The sequence below is a fragment of the Halichoeres trimaculatus genome, unplaced genomic scaffold (assembly GCF_033239565.1).
Source record: "Halichoeres trimaculatus isolate MK-OKI-2021-1 unplaced genomic scaffold, fHalTri1.1 fHalTri1_scaffold_23, whole genome shotgun sequence".
NCBI lineage: Eukaryota > Metazoa > Chordata > Actinopteri > Labriformes > Labridae > Halichoeres > Halichoeres trimaculatus.
In genome coordinates this window covers 19,886,802-19,902,360 of record NW_027437201.1, presented here as the reverse complement: position 1 = coordinate 19,902,360, position 15,559 = coordinate 19,886,802, and the positions used below count along the sequence as shown (strand labels likewise).

The window sequence follows — 15,559 nt, the reverse complement described above, 5'->3', positions numbered from 1 at the left end:
AAGAAGCTATCCAAAGTCAGATCCAGTCCAGAACCCAGACACTGCTTAGGGAAAACCCCAGGCAGAAGTAGCACAAACAAACCAGGGCCAAAAAACTGTGCAGTAGTCCCAAACAAGGTGAAAACAAGGTCTGTCAGTAACCAGGCAGCCAACCTTTCGGACCAAACCAATCTCAAGTTAGAGGGGAAAACACTGCCACCTGAGGAAGAGGAGAGCTGCAGCCTCAGCACTACCGGGAACACTTCCTTGTCAGAACCATCTAGAGCATCTAGACGTTCTCGCCCTTCACGCACCTCTACCTCCACCTCCACCAGCACCACCACATCAACACCATCTGCTAGAGATGTGAGAGCTGAGGTTGAGCAGGCCAGCAGTGAGAGGATGAGGAGGAGCAAGAGGAAGAGTAGGCCGTCACTTGGAGGAAAGGAGCTAAAGCAGATGGAGAAGAAGCAAGGGAGTCAGGTTGATCAACCAGTCACGGCTCCGGTCACAGAGAACCAGACTAGTTTGTAAACTCTTTCTAAAAACTTGTTGTACCTTATCTTTCTCTATGAGATGCATGTAGCCGTTGTGGGTGCTTTGTGACGTGACGTGAATGAAGCTGTCACTTCTTCTTCTTCTTCTTCCTCTTCCTGTCATTCTTGTTATCTGTGTCCTGTGATGTCTGATTTTGACAAAGAGGGAAGGCTTTGACATGGAGACTCCTCCGAATCACGAAATCTGCCTCTGGTAGCAAGAAAAGGGTACTTCTCTCGACTTAAAGTTGGTACAACGAATCAAATCAGTGAGATGGTGAATGAAGCACAGTACTGTTTACTGACAGCAGATGGCAATAACCGCCTTCAACTTCTATTGTTTGATGATGTTGCATCTGTTCCGTCTGTTGCTGGATGAAGGTGCAGGAATAAGGAAGTTTAGGGAGTTTAGGATGCACCTCCAGTGTTTCCCAGACAAACGTGTCTATATTTTATTCATAATAGATCGAATATCAGTGAGTTAGTGGAAAATATTTCTGTCTTTTCCTTGTTACAAGTTGTGTCTCCACACCTGAGATGCAACAGACCATGCGACCACAACATGGGTGCTAATTTTAACTCATAACGACCAAATAAGAGTACAGGCCAGTATATCATCAAAATGTTAAATAAAGTTATCTTGGAGTAAGGCAATAAAAGCATCATGAAAATATTTGATGAGGCAGTTTCTCAGCTAAAGCTTGGGCTGGTTAACCCTTTACTAGTGAGGGGTTTGGAGCGTATTTCTACGTCAGGTGATCGGCCTTGTTTGCACATTTGAGTCGAGTGAGGATCTATCTCTGCTACTGCCCAGTCTTTAAGCTACACACTCACCTTCACCTGACACTACAGGTAAAGCTAGCTCAGCCATGCACCTCACCACATGACTCCACACCTCTCACTTCCTCCATCCTCAACATATCAAGGGCCAGGAGTAGATCTCGGACTGGGCGGGTTGGGGTGGGTTTTGGGGTCTGACCTTGTGTTTGTTTTGGTCTGCTTGCCTGGTTTGTAGATATCTTTTGGTGGATCTCTTTACTCTCTGATAACCCTGTAAAAACAATTCATTGGCTAAACTTGACAATCATATGAATATCAGCTGCTAATGGGCGTTGACATGAGCTTGGTGGAAAACTTGTTGCAGCTGGATAATCTTTGATTTCAAGTTAGAGCCTTGGATTGCTTTTATCAGTGGAGCGAATGTTGCCTGATGGTAGATTGTTTGTGGCTAGTGTTGTGGTAGAAAACTCTTTAACTCCTCTGAACGTTTTTCTACTAATACACTACTGAACTTAAAACACTAAACTCAGTAAATGTGATTTTGTTTCAAATTTTCTGGCCTTACAGATCCTCTAAAGTTTTGCATTTGAATTCTCAGCTGTGGATAGTTCTAGGATGAACTTAGACGAGTGGTAGTTCTGTTTAAAAGCCAACTGATAAAGGCTACTCTGTTAATTCCACATCACTCTTTAAGTCATATGTTTAGAGCATATGGCCTAATAGCTACCTAGCTAAAACCCAGAACATTAGCAGCACTGGTCAGTTTTGAAGGTTTCTCAATCAGTAAAACAGGTTAAAAATGTCTTCTAGTTGCATTCAGAAAAGTCTACGATATGCAGTTTCCCTGCAGCACATTGGTCCTTTTAGCACCATATATTTTTATCACCCAATCAGCAGTTATGGAAGATAATCTACAGGCACCTGAGATCTGCTTATGATAATCCAGGACAGTTTTATGTTTACAACCAGTTCTCTTTTAATTGTGCCACCCTGTGCTGTACATTTGCTGCCTTAAAGCTCCTGGGAAGAACTTTTAGTTCTCAATTGATTTTGGCGCCCCCGTATGGACAGTAAATAAATAAAAAAAACTTTTTAATGCACCAAACTTTATGTACCAATTCAACAAAATTCATTCATTTGTAAGCTTTACAAATGCTGTCAGATAAACTTCTTTTGTGAAGTTGTTCTGATCAAGCTTAGCTGTTTCCTAGTTTCCTTTCTTATTGCTAAGCTAACAGTTATAGTTTATACCAAAGACACACAAGCCTTACTTTCTTCAAGGACACGTTTCTTACTTTGAAAATCGTTGAAGTATTGAGTAAACATTCAATATCTGAGGACAGTTTGGCCAGAAACTCTTTATTTTCAATATGCAAGATTTCTGGGACGGTGAGCTAAAGTTAGTCTTAGTTTTTCTAGCTGCTTACACCACAGTGTTCATTAACAATATTTAGATGACAAATAGCTACACAACAAGGCAGACAGAATACTTACACAGCATACAGATACGTTAGCCATGTTTAGACTCTGACACAGACAAACTTTCAGTTCACATCCCAACCTGTTCCTTTAAATGTGACTGATCTTTTTAGGAGACACTTCCATCTTTTACTGAGAGATAGATTTTATTTCTTATTTGAGGATTGTTTTTCTATTATCATGTCGTAATTGTTTGTTTCCTGCCCCACCCCTGCACCCTCACACAGGCCCTCAGAGTCCCTGTGAGAGAACAGACCTCCGCATGGCGATAGTAGCCGACCACCTCGGACTCAGCTGGACTGGTGAGTCCACACACATCTTACTGTATCACACATGAATACAGATCAGAAAAGAAGGTAAAAAAAAAGGTTTAAGGATGGTTTCCTTTTTGGTAAATGTTGCAAACCAGATGTTTTGATCCCCAACATAAGAAAAAAACTGTTTTTATGAGAACATTCATTATTAAACTTGGTAAAAGTGATCTGTTTTGGGGGTGTTTAAAAGCTACTGTGTGTGAATGAATGAGCAGAGAGAGCTACACCCAGCTCCCAAACTGTGAGTCTCACAGTGTTTGCTGCCCCCTGCTGGCCACAGTATGAAGCGTCCTGTCTGAGCAGTGCTGCAGTGTTGTTTATAGTCTCAGATGCCATGACACAACATAAAGCAGTTCAGGCTGTAATGATATTTGGGGTTAGACTCTCAAGATGTTAACATGCAGAACTCATGATTAGTTTAGGTTTGAAGTCAGGATGCAAAATAAAGTGGAGCAGGAGACGTTTTTACTGTCATAGCTCAATGCTAACACACTGATGTGTTTACGTCCTCCATGTGTTGCATGTTTGAGGTTTTCTGACATGGTTTTATTCAAATGATGATCTGGAGCAGATCAGGGTGTGGCCTCTGCAGTCCAAGCTTGACCACCTGCACTGCAGCACTGTCCCAGGCCTGCCCGCATGTGTGTGTATATGAGTGGGCGTCACCATCTGTGTATGTGTGTGTGTGTGCGGTTAATGTAAAAGCACAGTGATATATCTGAAGAGTGCATGAGTATGAATGTTAAAGCTGTGTGCCGGGCTTTCCTACACAGGGAGGGCTCACAGGAGAAAAGTAATCTCATCTATATTTAATGTGTGTTCCTGTTGCAGAGCTGCAGTGAACATTATGTTCTCTGGGTTTAAGATTTACAACCAGGATGCTTGTCTAGACAATCAGAACATTTACAGTTTATCAACAAGGGTTAGAGTCACAAACTCTGAGCCAATGAGGAGGAGAGAAAACACATTTTTCAGACAAGTTTTGACAAAACTAAAACAGACTTTTTTTAAACAGAAAATGCTTTTGATAAATTAACCACAACTTACTGAAATGACTCTACAGTGACTTTAACCTGGGTGTGTCCTCTGCAACATTAGGGATAGACCGATTAGACTATCGGGCCGATATTTGGCATTTTGAAGCATATCGGCATCAGCCTTTTTTTTAATCCGATGGCCGATAAGAAACTAATTTAAAACTGTGTTGTTGCTGCTCTAATGCAGATTACTAATCAGTTCCCAGCAGTCTCCCACCCACAGTACCATTTGATTGGTTACAAGCAGAGCCATGGCTTGGGAAACATCCAATCAGCAGTGCAGTTATTACAGTCATTACAGTTACATTGAATTTTAGAAAACTTTATTTCTTTATGCTTTCATTTTACTTTATGAAACATGCTGCTGAGCCCGGGAGCTGTTTAATAAACTCATGGTTAAAGGTATTTGAATAAAGTTAAATGTTGGAGTTTGTATTGTTCAAAATATTGACACCAATATTTGCACTTTGACTGCAAATTAATATCAGCTTCAAATATCGGTTTAAAGGCCCCTGACTACAAATATTTGGTATCAGTATCAGCCTGGAAAAATCCATATCCGTCTATTTCTATGCAACACATTCCTCTTAATTTGCCGACTCTTGGGAGCCACATGTGGCTTTTTGCCTTTCGGTGTGCTGCTCTTCGATCCATTCATAAAAATATATATATATATGTATATTGTTATAAGCAGTGGTGTGCCGATCAAACTTAAATATTGAAATATTGAAATATTGATGCTCATGCTAGGATCACTGTTGATCAATACTTGGGTTATGAGATTGATACTTAAGTTTCAGTTTCTCTTCTTTACATGTGCTTCTGTCAATGCTCATGTGCTCATAGATAGATAGATAGATAGATAGATAGATAGATAGATAGATAGATAGATAGATAGATAGATAGATAGATAGATAGATACGTAGAACTTTGTCTCTTCTGCAGTAAAAACAGAAATTTGTCTTTGACATGGCTTCAAGTACAAATTTAAACACAATTACAAGTAAATGAAAATGGGAAATGTTTTGATTTTCACTTAAAGTCATTTCATTTATGAGTGACAGGAAGTGCGTTTGTAAGACCACATGTGTGATGTGGCTCTTGGTTGTACCACAGTCATTTCTGTGGCTCTTGGTCTTTGACTGGTTGGTCACCCCTGTTTTAATATTTGAATATGGAAGCGGATTGGGGCAACTTATGAGAAATTTGGACAACCAATTGAGGAATAGCTGACTACATCTTCATGGTCTGTTTGTGTTTTGTGTCTCTGTTCCAGAGCTGGCCAGGGAGCTGGATTTCTCTGTGGACGAGATCAACTTCATCAGAGTGGAGAACCCCAACTCCCTGACAGCACAGAGCTTCATGCTCCTAAAGAAATGGGTGCACAGGGACGGTAAAAATGCCACAAGTAAGCAGACGGTTTGAAAGACAGAAAAATGAACGTTTCCAGTTTCATCATTTTGTGTAAAAGTCTAAATTTCTCTCTTTGTCCTCTCCAGCGGACGCTTTAACCGCGGTGCTGACTAAGATCAATCGGTTGGATATTGTGACTTTGCTGGAAGGGCCCATATTTGACTACGGTAACATTTCAGGCACACGCTGCTTTGCCGATGATAACGCAGTATTCCCGGATCAGTCCGATGGTAAAGTGTAGCCCACCCTAGCTGAACTCTCAGTCTATCTCTCAGTCTGTCCCCTCACCCTTCTTCACTTCCTCTCTCAGCCAGATAGTCAGACCTGAGTGTGTTGACTCAAACAGAACCAATCAGGCCTGTCCAAACAATGGACGTTCTTTAAATTGGAACACAAAGTGACTTAATGCTCGAGCAGGAGCTCATTACAGCTAATGGACCATCAGGTAGTTCAGCATTAGAGTCGTCTAATTCAAGCAGTCACCCCGGCTGGTTTCATAGTTTCCATTTATCTGCAGCACTCAGTAATTCGGACGCTAACAGCGATAGATCAGTGGGTGATTATTAGAGATATATTTAAAACCTCTGATAAATCTGTACTATTATGGAAGCATGACACTTGAAAGTTTATGTGACTGTTTCTGAAGCATGAAGTGAATGAAAGCCTGAAATGAAGCGGTACCTCTGCCTCAGCTGACAAATGTATCTGTGATCTTACTGCTAAGATGGCTAATGATACAGTTTTCAGATGGGTCAGTGCACTGGTTCATGAGTTGGTTTACTGATAGTTATGTTTATGTGTATGTAACAAGTTTAAAAAGGATTCACAGTTCACGTTTGCTTCTAGAAAATACATAAAAACATAATTATAACCACCAGTGTAGAAAAGATGGCATGCTTGCTTTAAGCAGAAAGAAGTCTTTCTCTCCTTCTAACTTTCTCTTTCCTCTTAAATGATGTACAACATGGCGGCTAAAGTTTTTCTTATTCTGGCAAAATGAAGCACATTTCAGAAGTTGGATATCAGCTCCTTTTTGAGGCTATTTGTCATATGACCCTGATCTTTTGGTGCATACGTACGTTATTAAACTGATATTATTTGGGCACTAGTTTAGCGCAGTAGTTAGCGTCTGATTAATAAAGAGATAAAATGGTCAAAAAACAGGCGTAAATAAACATATAAAGAGGAGAAATAGGAAAAGGAGTGTCTCTGTGTGTAGGTTTCCCTTGAGTCAGAAATGTGCAGTTTTTCTGCAGATGTGGAGCTCATGAATAAAACCTGAACACAACCAATCTTTGTGATATTTTTGGTTAAATAAGCCATCAGCAAGTTTAAAACAGCTAGCATTTGCATCAATTGCTGATAAAATGTACACCATTGCTATTGTGGCCATAAATGGCGTACATTTGTAGCTAATACCAAAAGTAGCCAGCTTATTGTTACTGTTACATGTTGGCTTGAAACTGGCTTAATGCTATTGATAGCTGATTCTCTTAAGCAAGTGTTTTTTGTGTAGGTTTAACTTGTGTTCAGAAATGCGCAGTATCTATGCAGAAGTGTAGCACACAAACTCCAACTGGATACAACCAATTTCCACCGTTTAACTTTTGACATCTCTGGTTAAATAAGCCATTAGCATGTTAAACAACCTTTGCATTTGCATTAACTTCAGAGCAAATGTATTTCACCATTACTGTAGACATAACTGGTGTACATTTGTAGCTAATAACGAAGCTAGCTAGCTTACCATCAGCATGACATGCTGGTTTGAGATTGGCTTAATGCTATTATTAGCTGATTTTATTTAGTGGTTGTTTTCCGTTGATTCAGAAATGTGCAGTATCTATGCAGATGTGTAGCACACGAACTCCACCTGGATACAACCAATCTCTGCCGTTTAACTGTTGTCATTTCTGGTTTAATTAGCCATTAGCAAGTTTAACAACTGTTGTGTTTGCATTAACTTCCAAGGCAATGTATATCACCATTACTGTAGGCGTACATGGTGTACATTTTGTAGCTAATGACAAAGGTAGCTAGCCTACTAACAGCGCAGCATGTTGGTTTGAAATTGGCTTAATGCTATTATTAGCTGATTTAATTTAGTGGTTGTTTTTCTGACTGGGGTTTTTCATTGATTCAGAAATGTGCAGTATCTATGCAGATGTGTAGCACACAAACTCCATCTGGATACAACCAATCTCTGCCATTTAACTGTTGACATTTATGGTTAAATAAGCCATTAGCATGTTTAGCAACTGTTGCATTTGCATTGATTGAGTTACTGTACATTTGTAGCTAATGTCAAAAGGTAGCTTGCTTCCTGCTACTGCCGCTGTTACACGCGGGTTTGAAATTGGCTATTATTAGCTGATTCAATTAAGTGGTTGTTTTTCTGACTGGTTTTTAATTGATTCAGAAGTGTGTAGTATCTATGCAGATGTGTAGCACATGAATAAAGCTCTCTGCCCTTTTTGATATACAAAAAGCTGTCTTAATAACATGCTATCAATAACAGGTACTTCATGTACTTGCTTATAACTAAGCTAGCAGTAGCAGTGTTAGCCAAAACATCGAGACAAACTTCTGAAATGTGCCTCATAGCTCATCTGTTGAAGGAAATTTAACTCATCTGTTGCTTTGATCAACATTGAAGCAATGGTTTTCTTTTTGCAGACATGATTTTTAACACTAAACGTTAAGACAAATGAAAATGCATGGCTGTGCTTTGTGTGAGAGGCTGCCTGCTCTGATGTCGTTGATCTTTAATAATACACTTTTAACACTCTTCAAAACGGTGAAGCCTTTTCAACCCGTCATCAAGGGAAATACACATTTTTCTCTTTTCTAAAACTCCCACAGACGGGTTGAAAATGAAACACCTTTTTACAAAGTGTGCAGTGTATAATAATGCTTCTGTGTCACTGTTAGCTGTTTTGAATCATCTCCTGGGTTCCCTCCAAGCCTCCCAGCTTCTACGCTCCACTTTAGCTTCTCCTGCTTTGAGACCAGCAGGCTCCCTGCCTCCTCCTCCTCCTCCTCTCCCCTCCTCCACCTCCTGCTCCTTCTAATTCCTCTTCCTGCTTCTGAGTGACTAACTTCAGCAGATCCTTAATCAGCGCTAACCAGCTAACCAACACCCCCAGCTTCTGGATCCAGTCTAAGCTCCCACTTTCCCTGAGAGTAGATTTTGAAACACAACGCTGCCCTCTAGTGGAACTAACAGCTGATAGAAGTCCAGATGCTAGACATGGTTAGATTAATTAACAGCATGTAAACACTATTTCAGGGTTTTGATGTAGTTGGTGTTATTTTACGACCCTCTGGATCCCTTAACTCGTCCCTTATGCTAACAAATCCAGTGCCGTCCCTTTAGCCCCCCTCACTTTAACGCTCCTCTTCTGGAAGTTTCCCCTGCTGCTGGTGACTGAGAGGTCTATTCCTGCTTATCAGCCAAGATAAGCAATCCTTTGACTCTGGTGTGCAACATTTTTGCTTCTGCAGCTTCTCAAACATGACGCCAAGTTGGTTTCCCTGTGTGCATTCATCTGTTTCTGCTGTTTGTCTCCATCAGTCTAACACCTCTCCTGTTTTTCTGTCTCTTCCTGTGAATTGTGATCGCTGTTTTTTTAGCTCCAAAGCCTTTAAAGTCTCCTAAATTCCCTCTGTGTCCTAAAAAACCTCAGTCTGTCTCTCCTCTTCCTCCTACTCCTCCCTCTTCCTCTGCGCTGACTTTAAATCAGAGCGCCATCATGTCTCCCTCCGTCCCCTCCCCTCCTCCTAACCTGTCCTCTTCCATCTTTCAGTTTCCGTCCCCTCCTTCATCGCCTCCTGTTTACCTCCTCCCTGTCGCCCCCATCCTCCCTCACTTCATCGCTCTGACTTACTCCTCACCTCTCCCCTCCTCCCCGTTCTTCTCCCCTCCTCCTTTGCTTCCTCCCTTCCCTTTCCGTCGCCCTCTTTCTTCCTCAGTTTCTCCTCTTGTTCTTCAACCTCCTCCTCGTTCTGCAGCACGTGCCCCTCCTACTTCTAAAGCATCCCCCTTTTTCCTCCCTCCTCCGTTACCCTCCTCCTCTCCTCCATCTTCCCCCCTCTGCCCTGATGTCTCTTCTCCTCCCCAAAGTCATCACTCTTCCCCTCTCCTTCCCTCTCCTGTCCCCTCTTCTCCCAAAACTCGTCACTCACCCCTTCCCCTTCGCCCTGGCGTCTCTTCTCCTCTTCCTCCGTTACCTTCCTCCTCTCCTCCTCCCTCCCCTCTCCCTCCCGGTGTCCCCTCTCACTTCAAACGGGATCGCTCTGTTCCTGAAGTCTACATTTAGGCACCTGCTGGTTGCTCTGCTCTTTTACTAAAATCAACCGATCTGATTCCTTCTCTTTCTTCTGCTCATGCTCTTAAATTAGCAAATGAAAGAGAAACCGAGCTGAAGTCAGGCTGACTCTAAGTGCCCTTTTTCATTTGGTGCACTTCAGGTTTAATTATGAGCTGAGGTGAGGTCAGATGTTAAGTGCTTTGACAAAAATCCAACCAAGAGGCACCAGACCTCCTGAGAGCTAGTGTGACTCTGGTTTATTATCTGTCTTACATCCTGTATTCTGTCTTTGTATTCTGTTTCCATCTCTGTAATATGTTCATGTGTTGGCTGTGCTGGTTCAGAAGTCACTCAGGTGTTCCCTTGTGTTTGTGCACGTAGGAGTTAGATGTATACGTTTGTTTGGACACTTTGGGGCAACAAAGCTAATGAAGCGTGAGCAAAAAACCTACAAAATTAGCAGTAAACAATCTGTTGGAGTCCATTAACTGTCTGCTTTAGTGGAAGATCAGATAGTATCGGAGTTATTGTGCTGCTCTTATGATCTTTCTGGCTCCTTCACAATTTTTTAACAACAATCCAGGCCTCATTTTTGTCCTTTACTATCTTAAATTAAGACGTTTTTCCTGGACCTGTCAGGTGAATGTGGCTTAAAGTAACTCAAATAAGATATTTATTAAAAAAAAAATGAGACTAAAGCCGCGTTTCCACCAAGCAGACCGGTTTGGTTCGTCTCGGTATGGTGCACATTTTGTGGCGTTTCCACTGACTTATCCCGGGACAGATCCCCAAATAACCAAGACGAGCCGTCCCACTTTTTGGGACCCTTTCGTTTGGGTGCCAGACTGAACCGATCCGCTCTCAGAAGGTGGAGCTACAACACTGCAGACTGTTGATTGGTCGGTAGAATCGTCACTTACCCCGATAGCGTTAGATTTATTAGCGGGGTACACTGTGTCACGCTGCTACGGCGTAACACTATAGCTTAACAGCTGGGGCTTTTGGCATCTGGTTTACACGCCTACCACAAGAGGGCACAGTTTGCTGTGGAAATGCAAACGGGATCAGACTCAACTGTAAGTGCCAAACGGTACTGAACCAAATCGGACTGCTTGGTGGAAACGCGGCTTATACTTGCTTACATTTCGGTTTTGGCGTAGCGTAACATGAAGGGATGTCCTGATACAGATTTTTTGACTTCCAAGCCGATCCGATTCTATCATGACATGTTTTGCCGATACTGATCTGATACCTTTAAAATCCTGTACTCCATTAGGTGATCCCGTTGTAAACGGCGACTTATATTTGTTGTATTTAAGTGAGCCCTGTTGGTACCTCCTTGAGGAACACTCACTTTACAAATGTCACAATACTTTCTAAAGAGAAGTAGTCCCACTCAGCAGACATGTTTGCAACATGGTTTGATTTACAGCAGCCGTAAAGCGTGACGGTGCTGAAAACACGCAAAAAACTGGATTGGTCAAAATTCCGATACTATCTGATCTTCCAAAAATATCCATATGGGGTACTGATACCGATCAGGATCAGTGTATCGTATTGGGACATCCCTAGTAACATGTGTAGGATGGGTCAATAAAGAGGTGTTATGCTGTGTACCGTCCACAGGGGTCGCCAGAATCAACCCAAACGTCCTGAAGGAGCTTTGACGAGGTCAGCATGAAAACAATTAAAAATTACGGCAATTGGTTAAATAGACAACTACCCTTTGAGAGCTAGCTATTTTAAGCTCACTCTGCTGCCCCCAAGTGGCCAAACTTTCGTACAGCTTGAAAGTCTGTCTGGGTAACACCTGTGTGATTTTTGAGCTAGCGCCGCTCTCAAATGTTTCAAGTGTTTCTCATATCATCACCTCCACCACTCTACCTCCCTCCTTCCTCCCCCTTCTCTCTTCTTTGAACCCCTGACCCTCTAATCCTCTACTCCTGCCATCCAACCCCAGGATACGACAATGTAGATCTGGAGCTGAAAACCCCCTCAGACCTGCACTACCAGCCCCCCACCCCGCTGCGCTCCGACGACTTCTTTAGCGAGGCCGATGTTAGCGCAGACTCCCCTAGCAAGAACACGCTCACTAGACCTAGCGACCTCTCCCTGACTCAGACCACCAGTACCTCCAGCAGCGAGGCCGTCACAGTGGCTCCAGCACCTGGTGCCACAGCGCCTCCTATAGCTGGGGTAGAAGACACGGCTGTGACTTCTGGAGGGGAACCAGTGCCTGCAGATAAAGTTTCAGGGTTAGCTTCCTACGAGAGACCGGATAACGACAGGAGGGTGGTAGAGAAGTCAGGAAAGGTAACAGTGGAGTATTCTGAGGCCTTAGTGACAGAGATGAAAGCAGAGAGAGGCGTCATTCTGGAGCTGGAGGGAGAAAACCATCATGAGGAAGCTGCTCATGAAAATGGGAAGCGGGAAGAAGAGGAAGAAGAGGAGGAGATGACCCAGGAGAGGCTGCAGAGTCTGCTGGAAGACATCAAGCTGGAGGGAGGCTTGGAGGACGAGGAGATGACGGAGGAGAGGGTGAATGCAATCCTCGAACAAGTACGGCAAGCAGAGAAAGACATGTGTTCAGTTCCAGGTTGGAAAGACGAGACGGCCGACGCAAGCGGAGAATCAGCAGGTCGCGGCCAAGGCGCTCCTTCTGTGGAGGGAAGGTAGGAGGAGCTTTTATTTCAATTTATGGGTTTAAACATGAGCAGATCCAGGTTTTCTGACTTATTCTCATCATCTCTCCTCCAGCCCTGACAGTCTGGCTGATTCGCTGGAGCAGCCCCCGGCTCAGGTCGAGAAACAAAACGGAGGTCTCAGTGAAGCAGCGAGGGAAGGGAAGGAGAAGGAGGCAAAGAGGAAAGGATCTCAGGAGGACAGCAGCACAGCGGGACCCAGCAGAGGACGGGAGGAGGGAGGAGAAAGGTCCCAGCACAAAGTCCAGGTGAGAAACGCAGACACTGAGCATCAGATGGAGTTTACGAGTTTCAGAGGTCACACTGCGGTACCAGAAGGTTGTTTACAATAATTTATAAAACCAGAGACTCATGTGTGTAAACTGTTACCGGCTGCCTTCGTCAGGGTGCTGTTAGAGCTGACGAGTCCGGCTCTGACGAGGAGACCACCGTCACCACCAGGGTGTACCGCCGCCGAGTCATACTCAAGGTGTGTGAGGCCTGGTGTGTGGACGACAATGACGGCTCTGTGCAAAGATCGTTTACACTGCAAAAACCTGAAATCTTATCAAGTGTTTTGTCTTATTTTGAGTAAAAATGTCTTTTTAGACTTAACATGAGCCACATTTACCTGACCTAGGGTATATGCTGAGATCTTGGGGTTAATTTCAATACCTTTGTAAGACTTTTTGAAAACCTTTCAAAAAGTTTTAAGACCTCATCACGAAAAATGAGGTATGCTGAGAAGGAATACGTAGCAGCAGTTGTTTGAAGCCAACTTGCTGTGTCCATCGGTACGTCATTGATGGCATGTAAGCAGGCAGCCCCGAGGCGATCTTGATCCTATATGTCAATTTTGCCAAGCTCCAATCGCTGACAACTTCACTGGCTGAATGCTTAACAGCTTAATAAGGAGACAGTCGCAAGGAGGAAAATAAACATTTATGGATGTTTTTGAAGCTTGAAGAGCAATAAAATTTAATACCTCATAAAACCACAATTAAGACTTTTTGGTGCTTTTTAAGGGCCTTAATTTTCCCACAATTGATTAATCAACTTTTGATACTTTTTAAGACCCAGTGGACGCCCTGTGACCAGTCCAGAAAAATGTCTTCTTTCAAGTTATTTTCAAGTTGTTTTATCTACAACTCAGTGAACAGACACTGGTGACACCTTTTAAAGTTTTCTCATGCTCTTAGTCTTTAATTTATTTCTTAATATATTGGTCTTAACTGTTTTTAACTTGTGTATCCCACTTTTTTGTGTTTTTAACTTGATTGTTTGTATGAGCAATAATGGGATATCTTGAATTTCCCTTTGGGGATCAATAAAGTATCTATCTATCTATCTATCTATCTATCTATCTATCTATCTATCTATCTATCTATCTATCTATCTATCTATCTATCTATCATCTGTCTATCTATCTATCTATCTATCTATCTATCTATCTATCTATCTATCTATCTATCTATCTATCTATCTATCTATCTATCTATCATCTGTCTATCTATCTATCTATCTATCTATCTATCTATCTATCTATCTATCTATCTATCTATCTATCTATCTATCTATCTATCTATCTATCTATCTATCTATCTATCTATCTTTCTTTCTTTCTTTCTTTCTTTCTTTCTTTCTTTCAAGACAAAAATGTAGGGGTGCACCGATAACAATTTTCTGGCAGATCACCGATCTTTAAAAAGCCTGACCTGCTGATACCGATTAGGGCCAATACCGATTTTTATTTTTTATTTTTTATAACTGACAGCATATACCTTCAATGTTCCAATCTTATTTTATTGAAAATCATTGAACAATACTTGTGAAACAATAAAATCTTTATGTTTTAACTTTAAAAACCAATAAAGTGTCCTGAGGTTTGGGTCTGCTAGCAAAAAGCAACAATGGCTGGCTGTCAGACCTTCCTGGAGGTATATGAGATCAGTTTTATATGTAAGGATGGGCCAATCACAGATCACCGATCCCCCAAATTCCCCCAAAATTAAGAAATGCACTGATTGGTGCATGTCTACAAAAATGAGGTCTAAACTGCCTGTAACAAGTAAAAAAAAAATCTGCCTGTGGAGTAAGAGAAATGTGCTTGTATTAAGACATAATAATCTTGACAAGCACATTTCTCTGTCCCCCTCTGGCGGATTGTTCTTACTTGTTACAGGCAATTTAGACCTCATTTTTGTCTTAAAATAACTTGAAACAAGACATTTTTCTGGACTAATCAGGTGAGAAAGGCTCATATCAAGTCGAAAAAGACATTTTTGTACTAAAAACAGGAGAAAACACTTCATAAAATTTCATTTTTTTGCAGTGCACAGGGAAATATTGTTGCATTGGCTTTTCCTGCTAACGGGCAGAATACGAGTTTTTCTTTTGCTTGTAACAGTGTGTTTAAGAAGCAGTGAGTGTGGATGTCCAGCCTTGCTAAAGCTTGAGATGCTTCCCACCTGGACGTCGGTGTGAGCTTCATGGTTTGGAAACGCAACTGGATTATTTGACTGTTGGTTTTGCTGTGAGTTTGGCTCAAGGGAACATTTACGATTTCATTTTTAACAAGTCTTAGGATGATTTTTTTCTGAGCTTCTCAGTCCTTAACATGTCAGAAATCTGTCTGTTTTAGCTTCTTGGAGCCCAGGATTGACTAAAATAGTCAGATTATAACTCGAAGAAGCTGTTTCTGTTCATGTTTATCTACAGAAATGAAAGTAAACTGCTTAGTCTTGATTGTTAATTCATTTTTATTGATGTGCAATGTGCAGAAAAGCCTGTTCCTGTTCCTGTTCCTTTTGTTTTTGAGCGTTGCAGTGATTGGCATGAAGAACTGGTTCCATGATAAACGTGTAACTCTGAACCAAAGCTTTCTGTTTCCAAAATGCGTGGCCTGTTTTGCACAATGGTTTCTCCTCTGTCCCAAACAAGCTTTTTTTGTGAAATATAAGTTTCTAAACCTGGTCCCGACCTTTACCTGCATCCCTCTGTCATGTGTCACTTCTCCATCAAGCTTTAACC

The 15,559-nt window shown here is 42.0% G+C and overlaps 1 protein-coding gene across 35 annotated transcripts in view; it reads left to right on the top strand.

The window, feature by feature from the left end:
- The window catches only part of LOC141785328 (ankyrin-3-like), a 147,999-nt gene that overhangs the window by 128,213 nt on the left and 4,227 nt on the right, over positions 1 to 15,559 (top strand). For 30 of the 35 annotated variants that reach the window (XM_074663577.1, XM_074663573.1, XM_074663599.1 and 27 more), the window contains 5 exons: positions 3,002 to 3,076; positions 5,402 to 5,533; positions 5,625 to 5,768; positions 11,809 to 12,520; positions 12,606 to 12,798. In XM_074663577.1, coding sequence (XP_074519678.1) covers positions 3,002 to 3,076; positions 5,402 to 5,533; positions 5,625 to 5,768; positions 11,809 to 12,520; positions 12,606 to 12,798 — 1,256 coding nt within the window. The remainder of the gene's footprint in view (positions 1 to 3,001; positions 3,077 to 5,401; positions 5,534 to 5,624; positions 5,769 to 11,808; positions 12,521 to 12,605; positions 12,799 to 15,559) is intronic. The other 5 variants (XM_074663597.1, XM_074663595.1, XM_074663596.1 and 2 more) reach the window with 5 other exon arrangements.